Raw genomic sequence first — 18,984 nt, forward strand, 5'->3', positions numbered from 1 at the left:
CTCGGGAGCTAAGACGCATGAATTTCCCCATAGCAAGTGAATTACTTTGGGGGCAGAGGGGGGAGGATTGCCAGCAGATGACTTGAGAATCATTGCACAGAACAAGTAAGTATACCATGTTGGTTATTTTATTAGAAAAAAAAAACTGAGGATTTCAATCCCTTTTACCTATGTGTCCATGAACATTAAATGCGTTTAGAGGCAGAAAAAAAAAAATCACTTGTGCATTTAGGAGAGGAAATTTTTTCAGCATAAAAAATGCCTGATGGGCCTAAACGCGGGTAAACACATCTAAACATGGATTAATGTTGGGAGCTTTATAGCGTTTAAAATGTTTTTTCAATTTAACGGCCAAAATAAATGAATACTCTGGCAAATGAAGTGAATAATCGCCCAAGCGTTTACATGCCTAAATGCACCTAAACGTGCTTGAAAAAAAAAGCTACTGCTTTTCTTCTGCCTGGAGAAACTGTTTAGAAGAACCCTAGTGTGCAAGAGGGCCTGAAGAAGTAGATATGTATGGCCAGGAAATGTATTGAGGTTCAAATATGACCCCTTCAGGATGCAACATTAGGGAAGTTGGATCTACATGGAATAAGTGGTATCTGTAGTATGATGTAGGATGGGGTGGTGGAAGAGACGCTGTAGCAATGTCATATTGGTATATGTACCAATTTTGCATTTTATTTGCGGAATTTTTAAGTATTCTCAATAAAATTAATAAGGGGAATTGGCCTGTGGCTCATTCATGTACCTGCCCCAGATAGGTGGTACATGTGGTATGAGATTGAAGTGTCCATACTGAGACTCTCGTTCTTCAGTGTGCTCCCTCTCTCCCTCCTTGGCCACTGTGCTCCCCACACTGTTTGAGGAGTGAAGCCTAGTTTCCCATCATATCCATCTAGCCATTGACTGACAGTGTATGGGTGTGGGCAGGTCTATAGCTGCTTTGTTTGGTCCAATAGCAGTATTTGAATCTGTCCACAGCCTTGCGCTGTCAATCAAAAATAAGGCAGACCTGATGGGGAACTACAGTAGATTCTCAGTTCACCATCAGACTCCACCCACATAGTGGAATGAGTCATTTCCCCAAATCAGGCATTGTGATTTTTGGGTAATAACATCAACACTATTCCCAGCCCCTCTCTCTTTGTCAACAGTTGAATGGGGCCAGGTGTAGAGCCCTGTGGGGAAAGCTGTCACATTATAATACATGATAGCTTTTCAGCAAAGCCGTGCCCAACTGTTGCCCAGAGTGCTGCTGTACCTTTGTATGCCAACTCAGAGCTGGTCTTAAATGCTGCAATCTGTGAACTGGAGGTAATTCTTTAGGAATCTATGTTCACTAGTAAGGGATATTTTCTGTTAGGGGCAAGGGCACTTCCATATAAAGGTATTGAATACAATGTTTCAAGCAATCTCTTTTCTTTGACATGAGAGCTAGACAGCTAGCTATATTCAGAAGCAGACCAGGAATGGCAGCCTCCAGTTCTCCCTCACTCCCTTAAAACCCCACGCCTGGGAAACTTTAAAAAATATCCCATGCAGCAGGGCTGCATGTACATTCCGATAGTAAAAGTGGTTCTAAAGGTACAATGTTTTTTACCTTAATGCATTCAGTGAATTAAGGTAAAAGACCCTCTGTGAGCACCCTCACCCCCAAACCCCCTTACTTACTTACCTGAGCCTGATCTCAATCCAGCAATGTGCCCAAGAGCAGAGGCTCCCTCATGTTTCTCTTTCTCCTCACTGGACAGAGAAGCATTGGCTACCACTGCCATCAATCCCAGTCAGTGAGAAGGAAGGGCAGTGGGGTCAATGGACACACTGAGCTGGCTAGGGAGTGAACACTCACAAGTGCCCCATAGCAAACGGCTTGCTATAGAGGCACTCGGTAGGGGGGAGGAGTGCTGGTGGGGAACCCAAGGAGAATGGGGGCTGCTCTGTGCAAAACCATTGCACAGAGGTGCTAAGTATGGTATTTTATTTATTTAATTTTACATTAGAATCCTTTTAATTTCCTTGTTTAGGTCTAGGGGACTTACTTACCCTATCCTCTCCGCTGCTAGACTGGTCCCCACAGCAACTTCTTTCCTACACACCAGCAGTCTAAAGCCCCGTACACACGCAACGATTATCAGCCGACCGATCGTCCGTCTTTTGTCCAGAGTTGTGTTTTGTTGGTTGGAATGTGCCTAGACTGCACACGAATTTTCTCGCCCAAAAAATTCTACTTCAGAAGTGATGTCATGTGTTGGATTGCTTTCTTTGTGTTCTTTCTTCTCTGAGCATGCCCAGACTTGCTCATCAGATTTTTCCCTGTCGAAATCTGTACTGACTGCACGAAAATCGGCCGTTGTGTTGACGGCCAACAAACATTTTATAGTCTGCACACCAGGATTTTTTTCGGCCGAAAAGTCGGAGTTGGTTGTCGGAAGCATCATACTAACAAGCCAAAAATCGGCAGATCGGTCGTCGGACGAAAATTCCCTGCCAATTTTCGACACGTGTGTACGGGGCTTAACCGGTTGCCGACCGCCGCACGACTATATACTGCAGCGGTCAGCCCCGGCCAGGCATAGTGACGTATGGGTACGTCACTCGCCTGTCACTGACTTGAGAGCCAATTGCGGGCACGCGCCCGCCGAGGCTCGTTCACTGACAAGTCAGTGCGTGTGACCGGCGGACCCGATGTCCGTCGGTCACACTACGATCGCTCCGGTGAAGGGAGAAAGGCGGAGCGGCTTATGTAAACAAGCCGCCCGTCATTCTCCCTGGTGTAAAAATGAAGATCAGATGGTTCTACTATGTAGGACCGCTGATCTTTGTTTTTACACCAATAGCCATGTCCCTATACAGTTAGAATCACGCCCCTAGGACACACTTAACCCCTCCCTCTCCAATACAGTTAACCCCTTCCCTGCCAGTGTCATTTTTGCAGTAACAGTGCATATGTATAGCACTGATTTTATATGTATGAGTGGTTCCTGCGCTATCCGAGGTCGTCTATGTTTCCCTTCCTGCTGCTGCACCACAATACTGGTACCAGGAACCAGTCAATACAATGTGTGCAATTTGGGTGGGTGGTGCGCTTCAGAAGTGGAAATGTAACTTATAAGGGTGTGGCTTAAAACATGGCTTAAAATTGTGAATATATAAAATAAAGACGTGCTCCTGTGATAAAGTTGTGTTATCGTTAAATTATGCCGTGGTGATCAAATAAATTACAATTAAAATGTAAATAAACCATTAAAATATATCTTCTATACGAAAAGGTGCTGAGTACTTCAATTTCATAAAAAACTCAGTGAATAAATAATCCGTTAACAAAGTATAAATATATAGATGGAACTTCAAAAACAATTAAAGGTGCTTTGTGCTTTCTGAAATAAATAAATAAAGTGCACTGTTCAAAGTGTCCATTCATAAAAATCCAAAAGTCAGGTGCAATTCCCTTCAATAGCTTCAAAGAATAGTAAACGTGCTCTCATGCAAAAAATAAGGGTGTTGTGACTTGCTGCCTCCACCAGGTGTCACATCTAGGTGTTCTATATTCTCACCTCAATAAGGTGTATATTGCGCCTGTATATAAAGCTTAGCCTCCGGGTAACATGTAGGCTTTTGCTAATTCCAATCTCCTGTTTCGACCTCCGGGTATTTTCCTGTCCTGTCCTTTCAGCTTTTGGGGTGTTAAGCTTTCTGGCGTCCTTAACTCCTTATCGTAACCTCGGGCTTCCCTTTCCTTCTTTTTAGAATGCTTTCTTCTTCTGTCAATAGAGGCTACTTCAGATTTCAATGAAAGGTAGTGTTTGCGAAGTTCTTGAAGCTTCTCCTGAAGAAATGTGATGCGTTCTACAGCAGTCAAATTTTCAAGGTCCGCTGTAGAGATCGGTGCTGCTGCTGCTGCCTGCGGTGCTCCTGAAGGAAAAGCTATTTCTTTCAGGACAGGAAAATACCCGGAGGTCGAAACAGGAGATTGGAATTAGCAAAAGCCTACATGTTACCCGGAGGCTAAGCTTTATATACAGGCGCAATATACACCTTATTGAGGTGAGAATATAGAACACCTAGATGTGACACCTGGTGGAGGCAGCAAGTCACAACACCCTTATTTTTTGCATGAGAGCACGTTTACTATTCTTTGAAGCTATTGAAGGGAATTGCACCTGACTTTTGGATTTTTATGAATGGACACTTTGAACAGTGCACTTTATTTATTTATTTCAGAAAGCACAAAGCACCTTTAATTGTTTTTGAAGTTCCATCTATATATTTATACTTTGTTAACGGATTATTTATTCACTGAGTTTTTTATGAAATTGAAGTACTCAGCACCTTTTCGTATAGAAGATATATTGTAATGGTTTATTTACATTTTAATTGTAATTTATTTGATCACCACGGCATAATTTAACGATAACACAACTTTATCACAGGAACACGTCTTTATTTTATATATTCACAATTTTAAGCCATGTTTTAAGCCACACCCTTATAAGTTACATTTCCACTTCTGAAGCGCACCACCCACCCAAATTGCACACATTGTATAGCACTGATTACTGCAGTAATGTCACCAGTAGCCCCAAAAGTGTCAAAAATGTCAGTCAAGGGTCCGATCTGTCCGCCGCAATGTCGCAGTACCGAAAAAAATATCGCAGATCGTCGCCATTACGCGTTAAAAAAAAAACACCAAAAATGACAAAAATCTTTCCCTTTGTTAGTAAACGCAATAACTTTTGCGCAAACCAATCAAAATACGCTTTTTGTGATTTTTTTCACCAAAAATATGTAGCAGAAAACAAATTGGCCGAAAATGTTAAAAAATTTTGATTTTTACATTTTTTTGGGGGGGAATTTCATATAAAAAAATGTGAAAAATATTGTTATTTTTGCAAAATTGACGCACTTTTTTTGTTTATAGCGCATGATCAAAAAATCGCACAGGTGATCAAATACCACCAAGAGAAAGCTCTGTTTGTGGGAAAAAAAGGACATCAAATTCGTTTAGGTACAGCGTCGCACGACCGCGCAATTGTCCGTTAAAGTCACGCAGTAAAAAAATCGCAAAAAACTCCCTGGTCTTTTAGCAGCCAAATCCTCCGGGGCTTAAGTGGTTAAGATTCTCAGGTCTTCAAGACCAATGCAGGATTCCACTGAGGGACAGTCCACTGCCCAAGCATTGGGAAGTGCCATCTGGGAAAGCGGAGGATCAGGAAAGTAAAAGCTCTTCTTCTTTCCCGTATATTAAACAAGCAAGTAACCTTTGCAGTGAGGACTCAGCCCCACCACAAGGAATCATTGTCAAGCTTCCTGGAGTTGGGCTTTAAAAAAGCAAAGGGCAGCCTGAAAAGTGCAATTACCCACAGCAGCCAATCAAACTGTTTATATTGCTTTGAATTGACTGGTTGCTATAGTTACATTACCTCGTTGTTCAATGCACTGCTCTGTTATAGAAGCCCATAGAGATTGTAATCAGAGAAAAGACTGATCTTTCATACAGTGACAAAGGTATAGGTCTGATTTTAATCAAAGACATGCTGAAAGCAGGTTCTCCAGAGGTCACAGTGGTAAGCAGTGCCAAAATGCCAATTTATCTGTATAGCCTGTGAATATGATATAGAATACCATAGTAAGTTTATATGAAAAGAATTCACGTTAAGCTTCCAACATACCCGTGCTGTCTTCATACACAACAGTCACAGTCTTCCAGCTGTAGTGTAAGACCAGATCCAGCACAGCTCGGCTGATGGCAGCATAGTCAGGGTGAAGGTTAATAAAATACGTGTCTTTGTTGTCCACTGACGGGTGTTTCCATCGCGTTTGGATGTGGGGAACTTCTAGAGCGTTGCAGATAGACTGGACCGCACTGACGGAGGAACTGTGTGATGGTCCAAACAATGCAGCCACACCAAGAGCCAACTGGTCACATGCTGGGGATGAAAGACAATTATGGTTAACTACATCTGCTTCTAAGATTTACAATATCTCACAAAAGTGAGTACACCCCTCACATTTTTGTAAATATTTTATTATATCTTTTCATGTGACAACACTGAAGAAATTAAATTTCGCTACAATGTAAAGTAGTGCGTGTACAGCTTGTATAACAGTGTAAATTTGCTGTCCCCTCAAAATAACTCAACACACAGCCATTAATGTCATAACCGCTGGCAATAAAAGTGAGTACACCCCAAAGTGAAAATGTCCAAATTGGGCCCAATTAGCCATTTTCCCTCCCCGGTGTCATGTGACTCGTTAGTGTTACAAGGTCTCAGGTGTGAATGGGGAGCAGGTGTGTTCAATTTGGTGTTATCACTCTCACTCTCTCATACTGGACACTGGAAGTTCAACATGGTACCTCACGGCAAAGAACTCTCTGAGGATCTCAAAAATAGAATTGTTGCTCTATATAAAGATGGCCTAGGCTATAAGAAGATTGCCAAGACCCTGAAACTGAGCTACAGCACGGTGGCCAAGACCATACCGCAGTTTAACAGGACAGATTCCACTCAGAACAGGCCTCACCATGGTTGACCAAGGAAGTTGAGTGCACGTGCTCAGCGTTATATCCAGAGGTTGTCTTTGGGAAATAGATGTATGCTCTGAAGAAACGGGTGGCCGTTTCTTCAGAGCGCATGTGCCGATGATGTCATCAGCTGCAAATACAGTAAATATCTTCTAAACGGTGCATGTTTAGTTGATATTCACAGTACCTATAGGTAAGCCTTATTATAAGCTTACCTATAGGTACAAAAATAGATGGAAGCTTAATTCCACTTTAATATGGCTCAAAAAACTATGTGCAGTACGAAAAAAATGTGTTTAGTTTTGTTTCACTGTTTTTCTATTCTATTCTTTTCTAATGAATTCAAATTCAAATGTATCCTATTTAAAATTTGAATTTCAGAAGATAGTTATATTCTTTCTATTTCATTCTTTTCTATTCAAATTTTTATTCTATTCTATTCTTGTATTTTCTATTCTATCCCTTTATTTTCTATTCTATTTTTTTTCTATTCTTTTATTTTGTATTCTGTTCTGTTTTACAATATTCTATGCTTTTCTTTTCTATTAGTTTCTATTTGATTCTATTCTATTCATTTATTTTCTTTTCTATTTTATTCTCTTCAGATATTCCAATTCCATTTGAATTCGAATTAGAAAAAGATTTAAATTTGAAAACTATTTGAAAACTTTGAATTTCGTCCGGAATTTTGTTTTGTTATTTTGGATTTGTTTCAATTCATTACTATTGTAATTCGGAAATTTGGATACATCCGAATTTCTGAATATCAAAAAATGTATGTGAATTTCAATTCGGAATGAAACAAACTGCACATGTCTACAATAAACTATGTAGCATTTTTTAACCATCTTTCTGTATATTTGGGTATATACTGTGCGCCTTTAAAATCTCATACATATACACAAGCAAATCTTTACTCTGTTAGGGATGTAGCATGTAACGGCACCCCGGACACAAAAGGGTTAAAACCGTTTAGGAGATCTTCACCTTCCAGAGCTACAGGCACAGCTACTTGCAGGACTCCCGAACTGGAAACCAAGGAATGATGCAAACAGTGTAGTTGGAACCTTATGAATGCTGCATACAGCTGAATAGGAAAAACCATATGAAGGGTTTACACTCCTAGCAGTCAAACTGGAACAGCATACAATAAATCCCCCCCAATAACGAGACAAAGCTCCGAGTTGAGGGTAAAACAGGAACAACATTTATTGGAAGAACACAGCACACTTTTATACAGAATTTGGAACATCCTGCCCCCAACAACCGCTTTCCTATTGGTCAATTGTAAAGTACCTGCAGTTCCCCATAAGGTCCTCTCCAGCCATGCAAATGAGGGCTTGAAAATGAGTCAGCAGTGATTGGTCAGATAGCTTGACCAGAAGGACTGCCATGTGCAAGGAGACAGAAGCCCCAGGGGGCAATCAATGTACACAATAGTCAGACACAGAACAATGGTTCCCTAACGAGCCCTCAATACACATTACTCTGAGTGTCACTACATCTCTTAGCAGACAGCAGGCAAGGTCATTAGCACACCCGACAATAGGTGAATGGAGAGCCACCTCAGACAGTCCGTCTCCTCATTGGACTTCCTGGAATGACCATATTAGGAGTGAACTTCCTGTGCCTTACAGTTTACAGGAATAAGGTTTAGCTTCCAGGATAGAGGCAAGACTCCATTAGCCACATGGTTAAAGAAACACAAAAAGACACAAAAATGCATAACTCCCAGTCTACTGAACAGAACCACCACATTCAACCCATCCCCAGATAGCCTGGATCTGAGCGCTCAACATATCCAAACAGCGCTCAGATGCCACAAATACAGTCAAATCGCCATGGGGTTTACGTTTAGCATGGGCTGATGAGAGGGTCCATAGTCACATTGCAGGAGGAGAGCAACCAGGCTTCTCCAATGCCCAGTGGCGAGATTGGTCTCGTCACATAGCACTATTATAAAATCTAGACCACATCAGATACTTATACAATGCACATACCACAAGTTAACACACAATAATGTACTTGGTAGGTCTGAAGTGGCATGAACAGTAATATTTAAAAACTGTTTTTTTTCTGCACAATTTTCAATAAACATATTGAAAAAATCCAAAAAAACTGATGAGTCTGGATATATGATGCTGGTGAGTCTAGATAAATGAAATGAACTAACGTTTATTGAAATTTCCCATCTTATTTAAATTTGACATACCTCTCCGGGAAGCTTCAAAGCTGTCAAACAAGTTGATTCTCTGGATATCGTAGGTTAGTGTAGATGTAGTGTTGGGCATCAGTGTTCGGTTTCTGTTGATATTGGTAACTGCAAACTTGAAAGCTAGTTCTTCCATATTCACCGGCTCATTTTCCTGCGTCTCGAAAATACCTCCTGTAAACCAGAGATAAAGCAGCAGAGTGGTTACTGGGGTGTGTTGGAGCTATGTTCAAAACAGCCAAAGTAAGCATGTAATGTGATAGATATATACAGCATTTAGTCAGCTAGAAAAATGAACATGTAGCTACTAAGATCCCCTTCAAAAAATCTTCAACATTTCCAGCTGATCCAGAGAAATGAAAAGCCAATACAGCATTTCCAATTTGACCTAAAAAGATCCTGAGCTTTTCCCATGAGTGAGCCTGCAGTTTGCCCATACAGACATATTGGTGGTCCAACTTGCTGAATGTGGTCGCTTTTCTTACTTTTGCTCCCCTGCTGCTCTATTTAACCATGCCTTGGAGTGTGTACACTGCTTAAAACTTTCTCCGCCTTCATATAACAATGTTAGCAGAGTCTGCAATTGTGATGAGAAAACTCAGCAATTGCACAAAACCCCCAAACACTTAAGGGTTATCATTAGCTGCCTCCTACCTCCCAAAGCCTCCCCTGCTCCTTTGGGAGCTTTTAATCCAGCGGAGGATCAGAAAACAAGGGAGGACAGAGACTAGAAGCTGTAAGACATGGGTTTCCAACCGGTGGCCCTCCTGCTGTTGCAGAACTACAAGTCCCATCATGCCTCTGCCTTTGGGAGCCATGCTTGCAACTGTCAGCCTTGCATTGTCTCATGGGTCCTGTAGTTCCACAACAGCTGGAGGGCCCTAGGTTGAACACCCATGCTGTAAGACATGAAGAGTTTTCTTTCTTCAAGAGGAACTTTTATCAATTTGTCAAATATATAAACCATTATGAATGGTATGTCCTGACAAATAGAAAATACATTCATTCATGTAGTCCCTATTATCTGCCTCAAAGCTTTCCTTTCTGCTTTGAGTTCGGGGTGGATTAACATGACTGGCCTGCACAGAGTCCTGACCTCAACCTGATATAACACCTTTGGGAATAATTAGAGCGCAGACTGTGAGCCAGGCCTTTTCTTCAACATTAGTGCCTGACCTCACAAATGCACTTTTGGAAGAATGGTCAAACATAGACACACTCCTAAACCTTGTGGACAGCCTTCCCAGAGGAGGTGAAGCTGTTATAGCTGCAAAGGGTGGGCCAACTCAATATTGAACCCTACGGACTAAGTCTGGGATGCCATTAAAGTTCATGTGCGTGTAAAGGCAAATGTCCCAAAACTTTTGGTAATATAGTGTATCTAAAACCAGCTCTAAGTGTTGGGTTCCTTAGCGGCCAATTGTCATGCACCAGCTCTGTTGTGTGGAAGGAAAAAGAGTGATTCCTATTAGGGTTGAGCGGACACCTAGATGTCCGTGTTCGACGGGTTCGGCCGAACTTTAAAAAAAAGTCCGGGTCCGTGTCCCGGACTTTTACCGAACTTTTCCCGGACACCGAACCCCATTGAAGTCAATGGGGACCCGAACTTTAAGGCACTAAAATGGCTCTAAAACACCAAAGGAAAGGGCTAGAGTGCTGCAAATGGCAGCAAAACGTAATTAAGAGCATGGCAAGTGCTCTGCAAACAATGTGGATAGGGAAATAACTTAAAACAACAAAAAAAAACAGAAAAATAAAACAATGTTCTTCTTCATCTCTGAAGGACGAGGCCCATATGGAGTAGGAGGGAGGTTGAGGTGGTGGTGGATGTGGCGGTGACATAGGCGTGCGCACAGGGTGTGCTGGGTGTGCCTGGGCACACCCTAATCACCTAGGGCACATAGCATTGCCAGTGAGGAGATGGGAAAGATCTCCCTGGGACCTGCTCTGCTCTATTTCTCCTTGCCTACAGGTACATGGCCCCGATACATTACTCTCCCTGCTGGCAAACACATGCATGTGTATTTCAACTTTGGGGTGCACACCTTAATGCAATAGGCTGCGCACACCTATGGGCGGTGTAGGTGGAAGCGGCGGTGGAGGAGGACCAGGGCCGGATTAACAGCATCATGGGCTTGGTGCTGAGGATTTTGAAGGGCCTTAAGGGCCGTGCCTTGCCATGCACCCAGAGGAGGAAGGGTGCAGCCATGCATGCCTAATTCAACATGGGATGCTGTCTCTGAAGCCCATAAACACATCCATGCATCGCCAACTGTCCCTCCTTGTCCGGCCTTCACGCTGTGTGGGGAGGTTCTGAGGGTGCTGCCTGGGGAAGCGAGCATAGAAGCCAGACTTCTGTGTTTACAAGTGACAGAAGAGCGGTAACAGTGAATATGGCCAACCCGGGGCCTATATAAAAGGTAGGGGCCTGGAGCTGCAGCTCCAATAGCCCCTACATTAATCTGGCCCTGAGGAGGAGGACGAGGTAGCCAACACTGCTTCTTTTCAAAAATTTTAAATGAGGGTACACCCCAAAAGAGTGAGAAAGAGCAAAAATGGAACAATGGGTGGGTAAGGTCGGTATCCATTGCTATTCTGCATAAGGTACGGAAAAGTCCCGTGGGATCCATGCCTGGTTCATTTTAATGAACGTGAGCTTGTCCACATTGTCTCTGGACAGGCGGCTGCGCTTGTCTGTTATAACGCCCCCAGCCGTGCTAAATACCCGTTCAGATAATACACTGGCTGCAGGGCACGCCAGCACCTCCAAGGCGTAAAGGGCAAGCTCAGGCCATGTGCCCAATTTGGAGACCCAGAAGTTGAAGGGGGCAGACCCGTCATTCACTACATGTAGGCGTGTGCACACATACTGCTCCACCATGTTGGTAAAATGCTGCCTCCTGCTAAGACGTTCCATCTGAGCTGCTGGTGCTGCTGTTTGTTGTGGCGTGCTGACAAAGCTTTTCCACATTTCGGCCATGCTAACCCTGCCTTCTGAGGTGCTGGCGGTGCCCTGGTTGCGTTGGCGACCTCCTCCTCCTCCTCCTCTGCCTTGTGCTTCCACTGTGGCCCCGCTGTCAGATGGGAATGCCAGCAGCATGGCGTCTACCAGCGTGCGCTTGTACTCGCGCATCTTGCGATCGCGCTCCAGTGAGTGAATTAAGGACGGTACGTTGTCCTTGTAACGGGGATCCAGCAGCGTGGCCACCCAGTAATCAGCACAAGTTAGAATGTGGGCAACTCGGCGGTCGTTGTGGAGACACTGCAGCATGTAATCGCTCATGTGTGCCAGGCTGCCCAGAGGCAACGAAAGGCTGTCCTCTGTGGGAGGTGTATCGTCCGTGTCCTCTGTATCCCCCCAGCCACGCACCAGTGATGGCCATGAGCTGGCCTGGGTGCCACCCTGCTGTGAACATGGTTCCATCTCCTCCTCCAGCTCCTCCTCCTCCTCATCCTCCTCATCCTCCAGAACTGTGCCCCTGCTGGACAATTGCGTCCCTGGCGTTTGCGTGTGCAGGAACCCACCCTCGGAGCCCCTTGCGAATGACTGCCCTGAAAGCCTTGGAAATGTTACCTCTTCATCCTCCTCCTCCTCCTCATCCTGTGCCACATCCTCTTCCATCATCGCCCGAATTGTTTTTTCAAGGAGGCATAGAAGTGGGATAGTTAAGCTGAGAACGGCGTCATTGCCACTGGCCATGTTGGTGGAGTACTCAAAACAGCGCAACAAGGCACACAGGTCTCGCATGGAGGCCCAGTTATTGGTGGTGAAGTGGTGCTGTTCCGCAGAGCGACTCACGCGTGCGTGCTGCAGCTGAAACTCCACTATGGCCTGCTGCTGCTCGCACAGTCTTTCCAGCATGTGCAAGGTGGAGTTCCACCTTGTGGGCACGTCACATATGAGGCGGTGAGCGGGAAGGCCGAAGTTACGCTGCAGCGCTGCCAGGCGAGCAGCAGCAGGGTGAGAACGCCGAAAGTGCGCACAAACGGCCCGCACTTTCTGCAGCAGCTCTGACATATCGGGGTAGTTTTTAAGGAACCTCTGCACCACCAAATTCAGCACATGCGCCAGGCAAGGGATGTGCGTCAAACCGGCTAGGCCCAGAGCTGCTATGAGATTTCGCCCGTTATCGCACACCACCAGGCCGGGCTTGAGGCTCGCTGGCAGCAACCACTCATTTGTCTGCTGTTCCATGCTCCTCCACAACTCCTGCGCGGTGTGTGGTTTGTCCCCCAAACAGGCAAGTTGTAAAACTGCCTGCTGTCGTTTACCCCTGGCCGTGCTGAAGTTGGTGGTGAAGGTGTTACGCTGTCCGGATGAGGAGGCGGTAGAGGATGAGGAAGCGGAGTAGGAGGAGTTAGGAACAGGAGGCAAACTGAAGCGCCCTGCAATCCTCGGTGGTGGAAGGACATGCGCCAAATTGCTATCCGCCTCAGGCCCATCCGCCACTGCATTTACCCAGTGTGCCGTTAGGGAGATATAACGCCCCTGACCGTGCTTACTGGTCCACGTATCCGTAGTTAGGTGGACCTTGGCACAGATGGCGTTGCGCAGTGCACACCTGATATTTTCCCCCACTTGGTTGTGCAGGGAAGGGATGGCTTGCCTGGAAAAGTAGTGGCGGCTGGGCACGACGTACTGTGGGACAGCCACCGACATAAGGTTTTTAAAACTGTGCGTCTCCACCAGACGGAATGACAGCATTTCAAAGGCCAATAATTTTGAAATGCTGGCATTCAGGGCCAGGGATCGCGGGTGGGTAGGGGGGTACTTCCTCTTCCTCTCAAGTGTTTGGGAGATGGAAAGCTGAACGCTTCCACGGGACATTGTGGAGATGGTTGTTGGTGACCCAGGTGGTGGTGTTGCTGACAGATCGTCTGTTTGCGGGGTGGCAGGTGCCGGTATCACTACAGATGTGGCTGGAGCGGCCGAGACTGCAGCAGAAGAGGAAGCAGGATGAGCCAGAGACGTTTCTTGGTTTTGAAGGTGTGTACTCCACTGCAGCTCGTGCTTTGCACTTAGATGCCTGATCATGCAGGTTGTGCTCAGGTTGAGAAGGTTTATGCCTCGCTTCAAGCTCTGATTGCACAGGGTGCAAACCACTCGTGTCCTGTCATCAGCACATTTTCTAAAGAACTTCCACGCTAGAGAACTCCTTTGAGCTGACTTTGGTGCGCTCGTTCCCTTGCTGCGTTGGGCAGTAGCGGGCGTAGTGTCTAGGGCACGGCCGCTCCGCTTCTGCACCCTGCTCCCTCTTCTGCTGTGCTGGTGGCTCTGTGCGACCACCGCCTCTTCCTCCAAACTACTCAGGTCACCTGCATGACGTTCATTCCATGTGGGGTCGAGGACCTCATCGTCCTCCACATCATCTTCCACCCAGTCTTCACCCCTGCCCTCCTTGTCGGTCTCCACAATGCTGAACGCCGCAGCAGTTGGCACCTGCGTTTCGTCATCATCGGAGACGTGCTGCGATGATCCTTGCATGTACTCATCTTGAGAAATAAGTGGTTGGGCATCGCTGCACTCAATCTCTTCCACTTCTGGGGCAGGGCTAGGTGGATGGCCCTGGGAAACCCTGCTGACAGAGTCCTCAAAAAGAATAAGAGACTGCTGTATGGCTTGGGGCTCAGACTGCTGGCCTGATTTGCAAGGGGGTGAGGTGAAAGACGGTTGGACATTGGCTGCAGGTGCCAACTCTGACCTTTCTGCAGTAGACTGGGTGGGAGACAATGTGAAGGAACTGGAGGCACTGTCAGCAGCAAACCAATCTACTATCGCCTCAACTTGTTCTGGCCTCATCACTTCTAGGGGCGTTTGATGCCCTACCAAATACTGATGCAGGTTCTGTCGCCTACTCACACTTGAGGAAGGTGTTTCACTTGTGCGTGTAGCTGGCACAGATCGACCACGTCCTCTCCTTGCAACAGGAGCTCTACCAGCAGCACCACGACCCAGGCCACGGCCCTTATTTGACGGTCTCCTCATATTTCTGTAATTTAAGATCTTGCCCTAGAAAGGTTTTTATTGAATAGCGGAATAGGAAATATGATCCAAAAAAGTGTATGTATCTCGCACGTACAAAACCACACTAGGCCCCAATTACTATTGTTTCTACCCCTAAAAGGATGGATGAGGAGTAGGAGGAGTATGGAACAGACAGCACCCTCAAATCTTCAGAAGTATGAGATGAACCCCAAAAACTTGGAAAGGTGGATCTCACACGTACCGACACAGACTATCCCGCAATTCAATTGATCCTCAAAGGTTTTTATTGAATAGCGGAATAGGAAATATGATCAAAAAAAGTGTATGTATCTCGCACGTACACAACCACACTAGGCCCCAATTACTATTGTTTGTACCCCTAAAAGGATGGATGAGGAGTAGGAGGAGGAGTATGGAACAGGCAGCACCCTCAAATCTTCAGAAGTATGAGATGAACCCCAAAAACTTGGAAAGGTGGATCTCACACGTACCGACACAGACTATCCCGCAATTCAATTGATCCTCAAAGGTTTTTATTGAATAGCGGAATAGGAAATATGATCAAAAAAAGTGTATGTATCTCGCACGTACACAACCACACTAGGCCCCAATTACTATTGTTTGTACCCCTAAAAGGATGGTTGAGCAGTAGGAGCAGGAGTATGGAACAGGCAGCACCCTCAAATCTTCAGAAGTATGAGATGAACCCCAACAACTTGGAAAGGTGGATCTCACACGTACCGACACAGACTATCTCGCAATTGAATTGATCCCCAAAGGTTTTAATTGAATAGCGGAATAGAAAATATGATCAAAAAGAAAGTGTATGTATCTCGCACGTACACCACCACACTAGGCCCCAACTACTATTGTTTGTACCCCTAAAAGGATGGTTGAGCAGTAGGAGGAGGAGTATGGAACAGGCAGCACCCTCAAATCTTCAGAAGTATGAGATGAACCCCAAAAACTTGGAAAGGTGGATCTCTCTCACACGTACCAACACAGACTATCCCCCAATTTAACTGATCCCCAAAGGTTTTTGATTAAATAGCGGAATAGAAAATATGATCCAAAAAAAGTGTATGTATATCACACGTACACAACCACACTAGGCCCCAATTACTATTGTTTGTACCCCTAAAAGGCTAGATGAGGAGTAGGGGGGGTATGGAACAGGCAGCACCCTCAAACCTTCACAAGTATGAGATGAACCCCAACAACTTGGAAAGGTGGATCTCTCTCACACGTACCAACACAGACTATCCCCCAATTTAACTGATCCCCAAAGGTTTTTGATTAAATAGCGGAATAGAAAATATGATCCAAAAAAAGTGTATGTATATCACACGTACACAACCACACTAGGCCCCAATTACTATTGTTTGTACCCCTAAAAGGCTAGATGAGGAGTAGGGGGAGTATGGAACAGGCAGCACCCTCAAACCTTCAGAAGTATGAGATGAACCCCAACAACTTGGAAAGGTGGATCTCTCTCACACGTACCAACACAGACTATCCCCCAATTTAACTGATCCCCAAAGGTTTTTGATTAAATAGCGGAATAGAAAATATGATCCAAAAAAAGTGTATGTATATCACACGTACACAACCACACTAGGCCCCAATTACTATTGTTTGTACCCCTAAAAGGCTAGATGAGGAGTAGGGGGGGTATGGAACAGGCAGCACCCTCAAACCTTCAGAAGTATGAGATGAACCCCAACAACTTGGAAAGGTGGATCTCTCTCACACGTACCAACACAGACTATCCCCCAATTTAACTGATCCCCAAAGGTTTTTGATTAAATAGCGGAATAGAAAATATGATCCAAAAAAAGTGTATGTATATCACACGTACACAACCACACTAGGCCCCAATTACTATTGTTTGTACCCCTAAAAGGCTAGATGAGGAGTAGGGGGGGTATGGAACAGGCAGCACCCTCAAACCTTCAGAAGTATGAGATGAACCCCAACAACTTGGAAAGGTGGATCTCTCTCACACGTACCAACACAGACTATCCCCCAATTTAACTGATCCCCAAAGGTTTTTGATTAAATAGCGGAATAGAAAATATGATCCAAAAAAAGTGTATGTATATCACACGTACACAACCACACTAGGCCCCAATTACTATTGTTTGTACCCCTAAAAGGCTAGATGAGGAGTAGGGGGGGTATGGAACAGGCAGCACCCTCAAACCTTCAGAAGTATGAGATGAACCCCAACAACTTGGAAAGGTGGATCTCTCTCACACGTACCAACACAGACTATCCCCCAATTTAACTGATCCCCAAAGGTTTTTGATTAAATAGCGGAATAGAAAATATGATCAAAAAAAAGTGTATGTATATCACACGTACACAACCACACTAGGCCCCAATTACTATTGTTTGTACCCCTAAAAGGCTAGATGAGGAGTAGGGGGGGTATGGAACAGGCAGCACCCTCAAACCTTCAGAAGTATGAGATGAACCCCAACAACTTGGAAAGGTGGATCTCTCTCACACGTACCAACACAGACTATCCCCCAATTTAACTGATCCCCAAAGGTTTTTGATTAAATAGCGGAATAGAAAATATGATCCAAAAAAAGTGTATGTATATCACACGTACACAACCACACTGGGCCCCAATTACTATTGTTTGTACCCCTAAAAGGCTAGATGAGGAGTAGGGGGAGTATGGAACAGGCAGCACCCTCAAACCTTCAGAAGTATGAGATGAACCCCAACAACTTGGAAAGGTGGATCTCTCTCACACGTACCAACACAGACTATCCCCCAATTTAACTGATCCCCAAAGGTTTTTGATTAAATAGCGGAATAGAAAATATGATCCAAAAAAAGTGTATGTATATCACACGTACACAACCACACTAGGCCCCAATTACTATTGTTTGTACCCCTAAAAGGCTAGATGAGGAGTAGGGGGGGTATGGAACAGGCAGCACCCTCAAACCTTCAGAAGTATGAGATGAACCCCAACAACTTGGAAAGGTGGATCTCTCTCACACGTACCAACACAGACTATCCCCCAATTTAACTGATCCCCAAAGGTTTTTGATTAAATAGCGGAATAGAAAATATGATCCAAAAAAAGTGTATGTATATCACACGTACACAACCACACTGGGCCCCAATTACTATTGTTTGTACCCCTAAAAGGCTAGATGAGGAGTAGGGGGAGTATGGAACAGGCAGCACCCTCAAACCTTCAGAAGTATGAGATGAACCCCAACAACTTGGAAAGGTGGATCTCTCTCACACGTACCAACACAGACTATCCCCCAATTTAACTGATCCCCAAAGGTTTTTGATTAAATAGCGGAATAGAAAATATGATCCAAAAAAAGTGTATGTATATCACACGTACACAACCACACTGGGCCCCAATTACTATTGTTTGTACCCCTAAAAGGCTAGATGAGGAGTAGGGGGAGTATGGAACAGGCAGCACCCTCAAACCTTCAGAAGTATGAGATGAACCCCAACAACTTGGAAAGGTGGATCTCTCTCACACGTACCAACACAGACTATCCCCCAATTTAACTGATCCCCAAAGGTTTTTGATTAAATAGCGGAATAGAAAATATGATCCAAAAAAAGTGTATGTATATCACACGTACACAACCACACTAGGCCCCAATTACTATTGTTTGTACCCCTAAAAGGCTAGATGAGGAGTAGGGGGAGTATGGAACAGGCAGCACCCTCAAACCTTCAGAAGTATGAGATGAACCCCAACAACTTGGAAAGGTGGATCTCTCTCACACGTACCAACACAGACTATCCCCCAATTTAACTGATCCCCAAAGGTTTTTGATTAAATAGCGGAATAGAAAATATGATCCAAAAAAAGTGTATGTATATCACACGTACACAACCACACTAGGCCCCAATTACTATTGTTTGTACCCCTAAAAGGCTAGATGAGGAGTAGGGGGGGTATGGAACAGGCAGCACCCTCAAACCTTCAGAAGTATGAGATGAACCCCAACAACTTGGAAAGGTGGATCTCTCTCACACGTACCAACACAGACTATCCCCCAATTTAACTGATCCCCAAAGGTTTTTGATTAAATAGCGGAATAGAAAATATGATCCAAAAAAAGTGTATGTATATCACACGTACACAACCACACTAGGCCCCAATTACTATTGTTTGTACCCCTAAAAGGCTAGGAGTAGGGGGAGTATGGAACAGGCAGCACCCTCAAACCTTCAGAAGTATGAGATGAACCCCAACAACTTGGA

General features: G+C 44.8%; 1 protein-coding gene across 4 annotated transcripts in view; it reads right to left on the reverse strand.

Moving 5' to 3' along the window:
• Positions 1-18,984, reverse strand: part of GRIK1 (glutamate ionotropic receptor kainate type subunit 1) — a 691,364-nt gene that overhangs the window by 374,262 nt on the left and 298,118 nt on the right. For all 4 annotated transcript variants that reach the window (XM_082246622.1, XM_082246620.1, XM_082246623.1 and 1 more), the window contains exons 2-3: positions 8,742-8,915; positions 5,676-5,933 (exon numbers count right to left, since the gene is read on the reverse strand). In XM_082246622.1, coding sequence (XP_082102748.1) covers positions 5,676-5,933; positions 8,742-8,915 — 432 coding nt within the window. The remainder of the gene's footprint in view (positions 1-5,675; positions 5,934-8,741; positions 8,916-18,984) is intronic.

Source organism: Pelophylax lessonae (genome assembly GCF_965119305.1).
Source record: "Pelophylax lessonae genome assembly, chromosome: 2".
Lineage (NCBI taxonomy): Eukaryota > Metazoa > Chordata > Amphibia > Anura > Ranidae > Pelophylax > Pelophylax lessonae.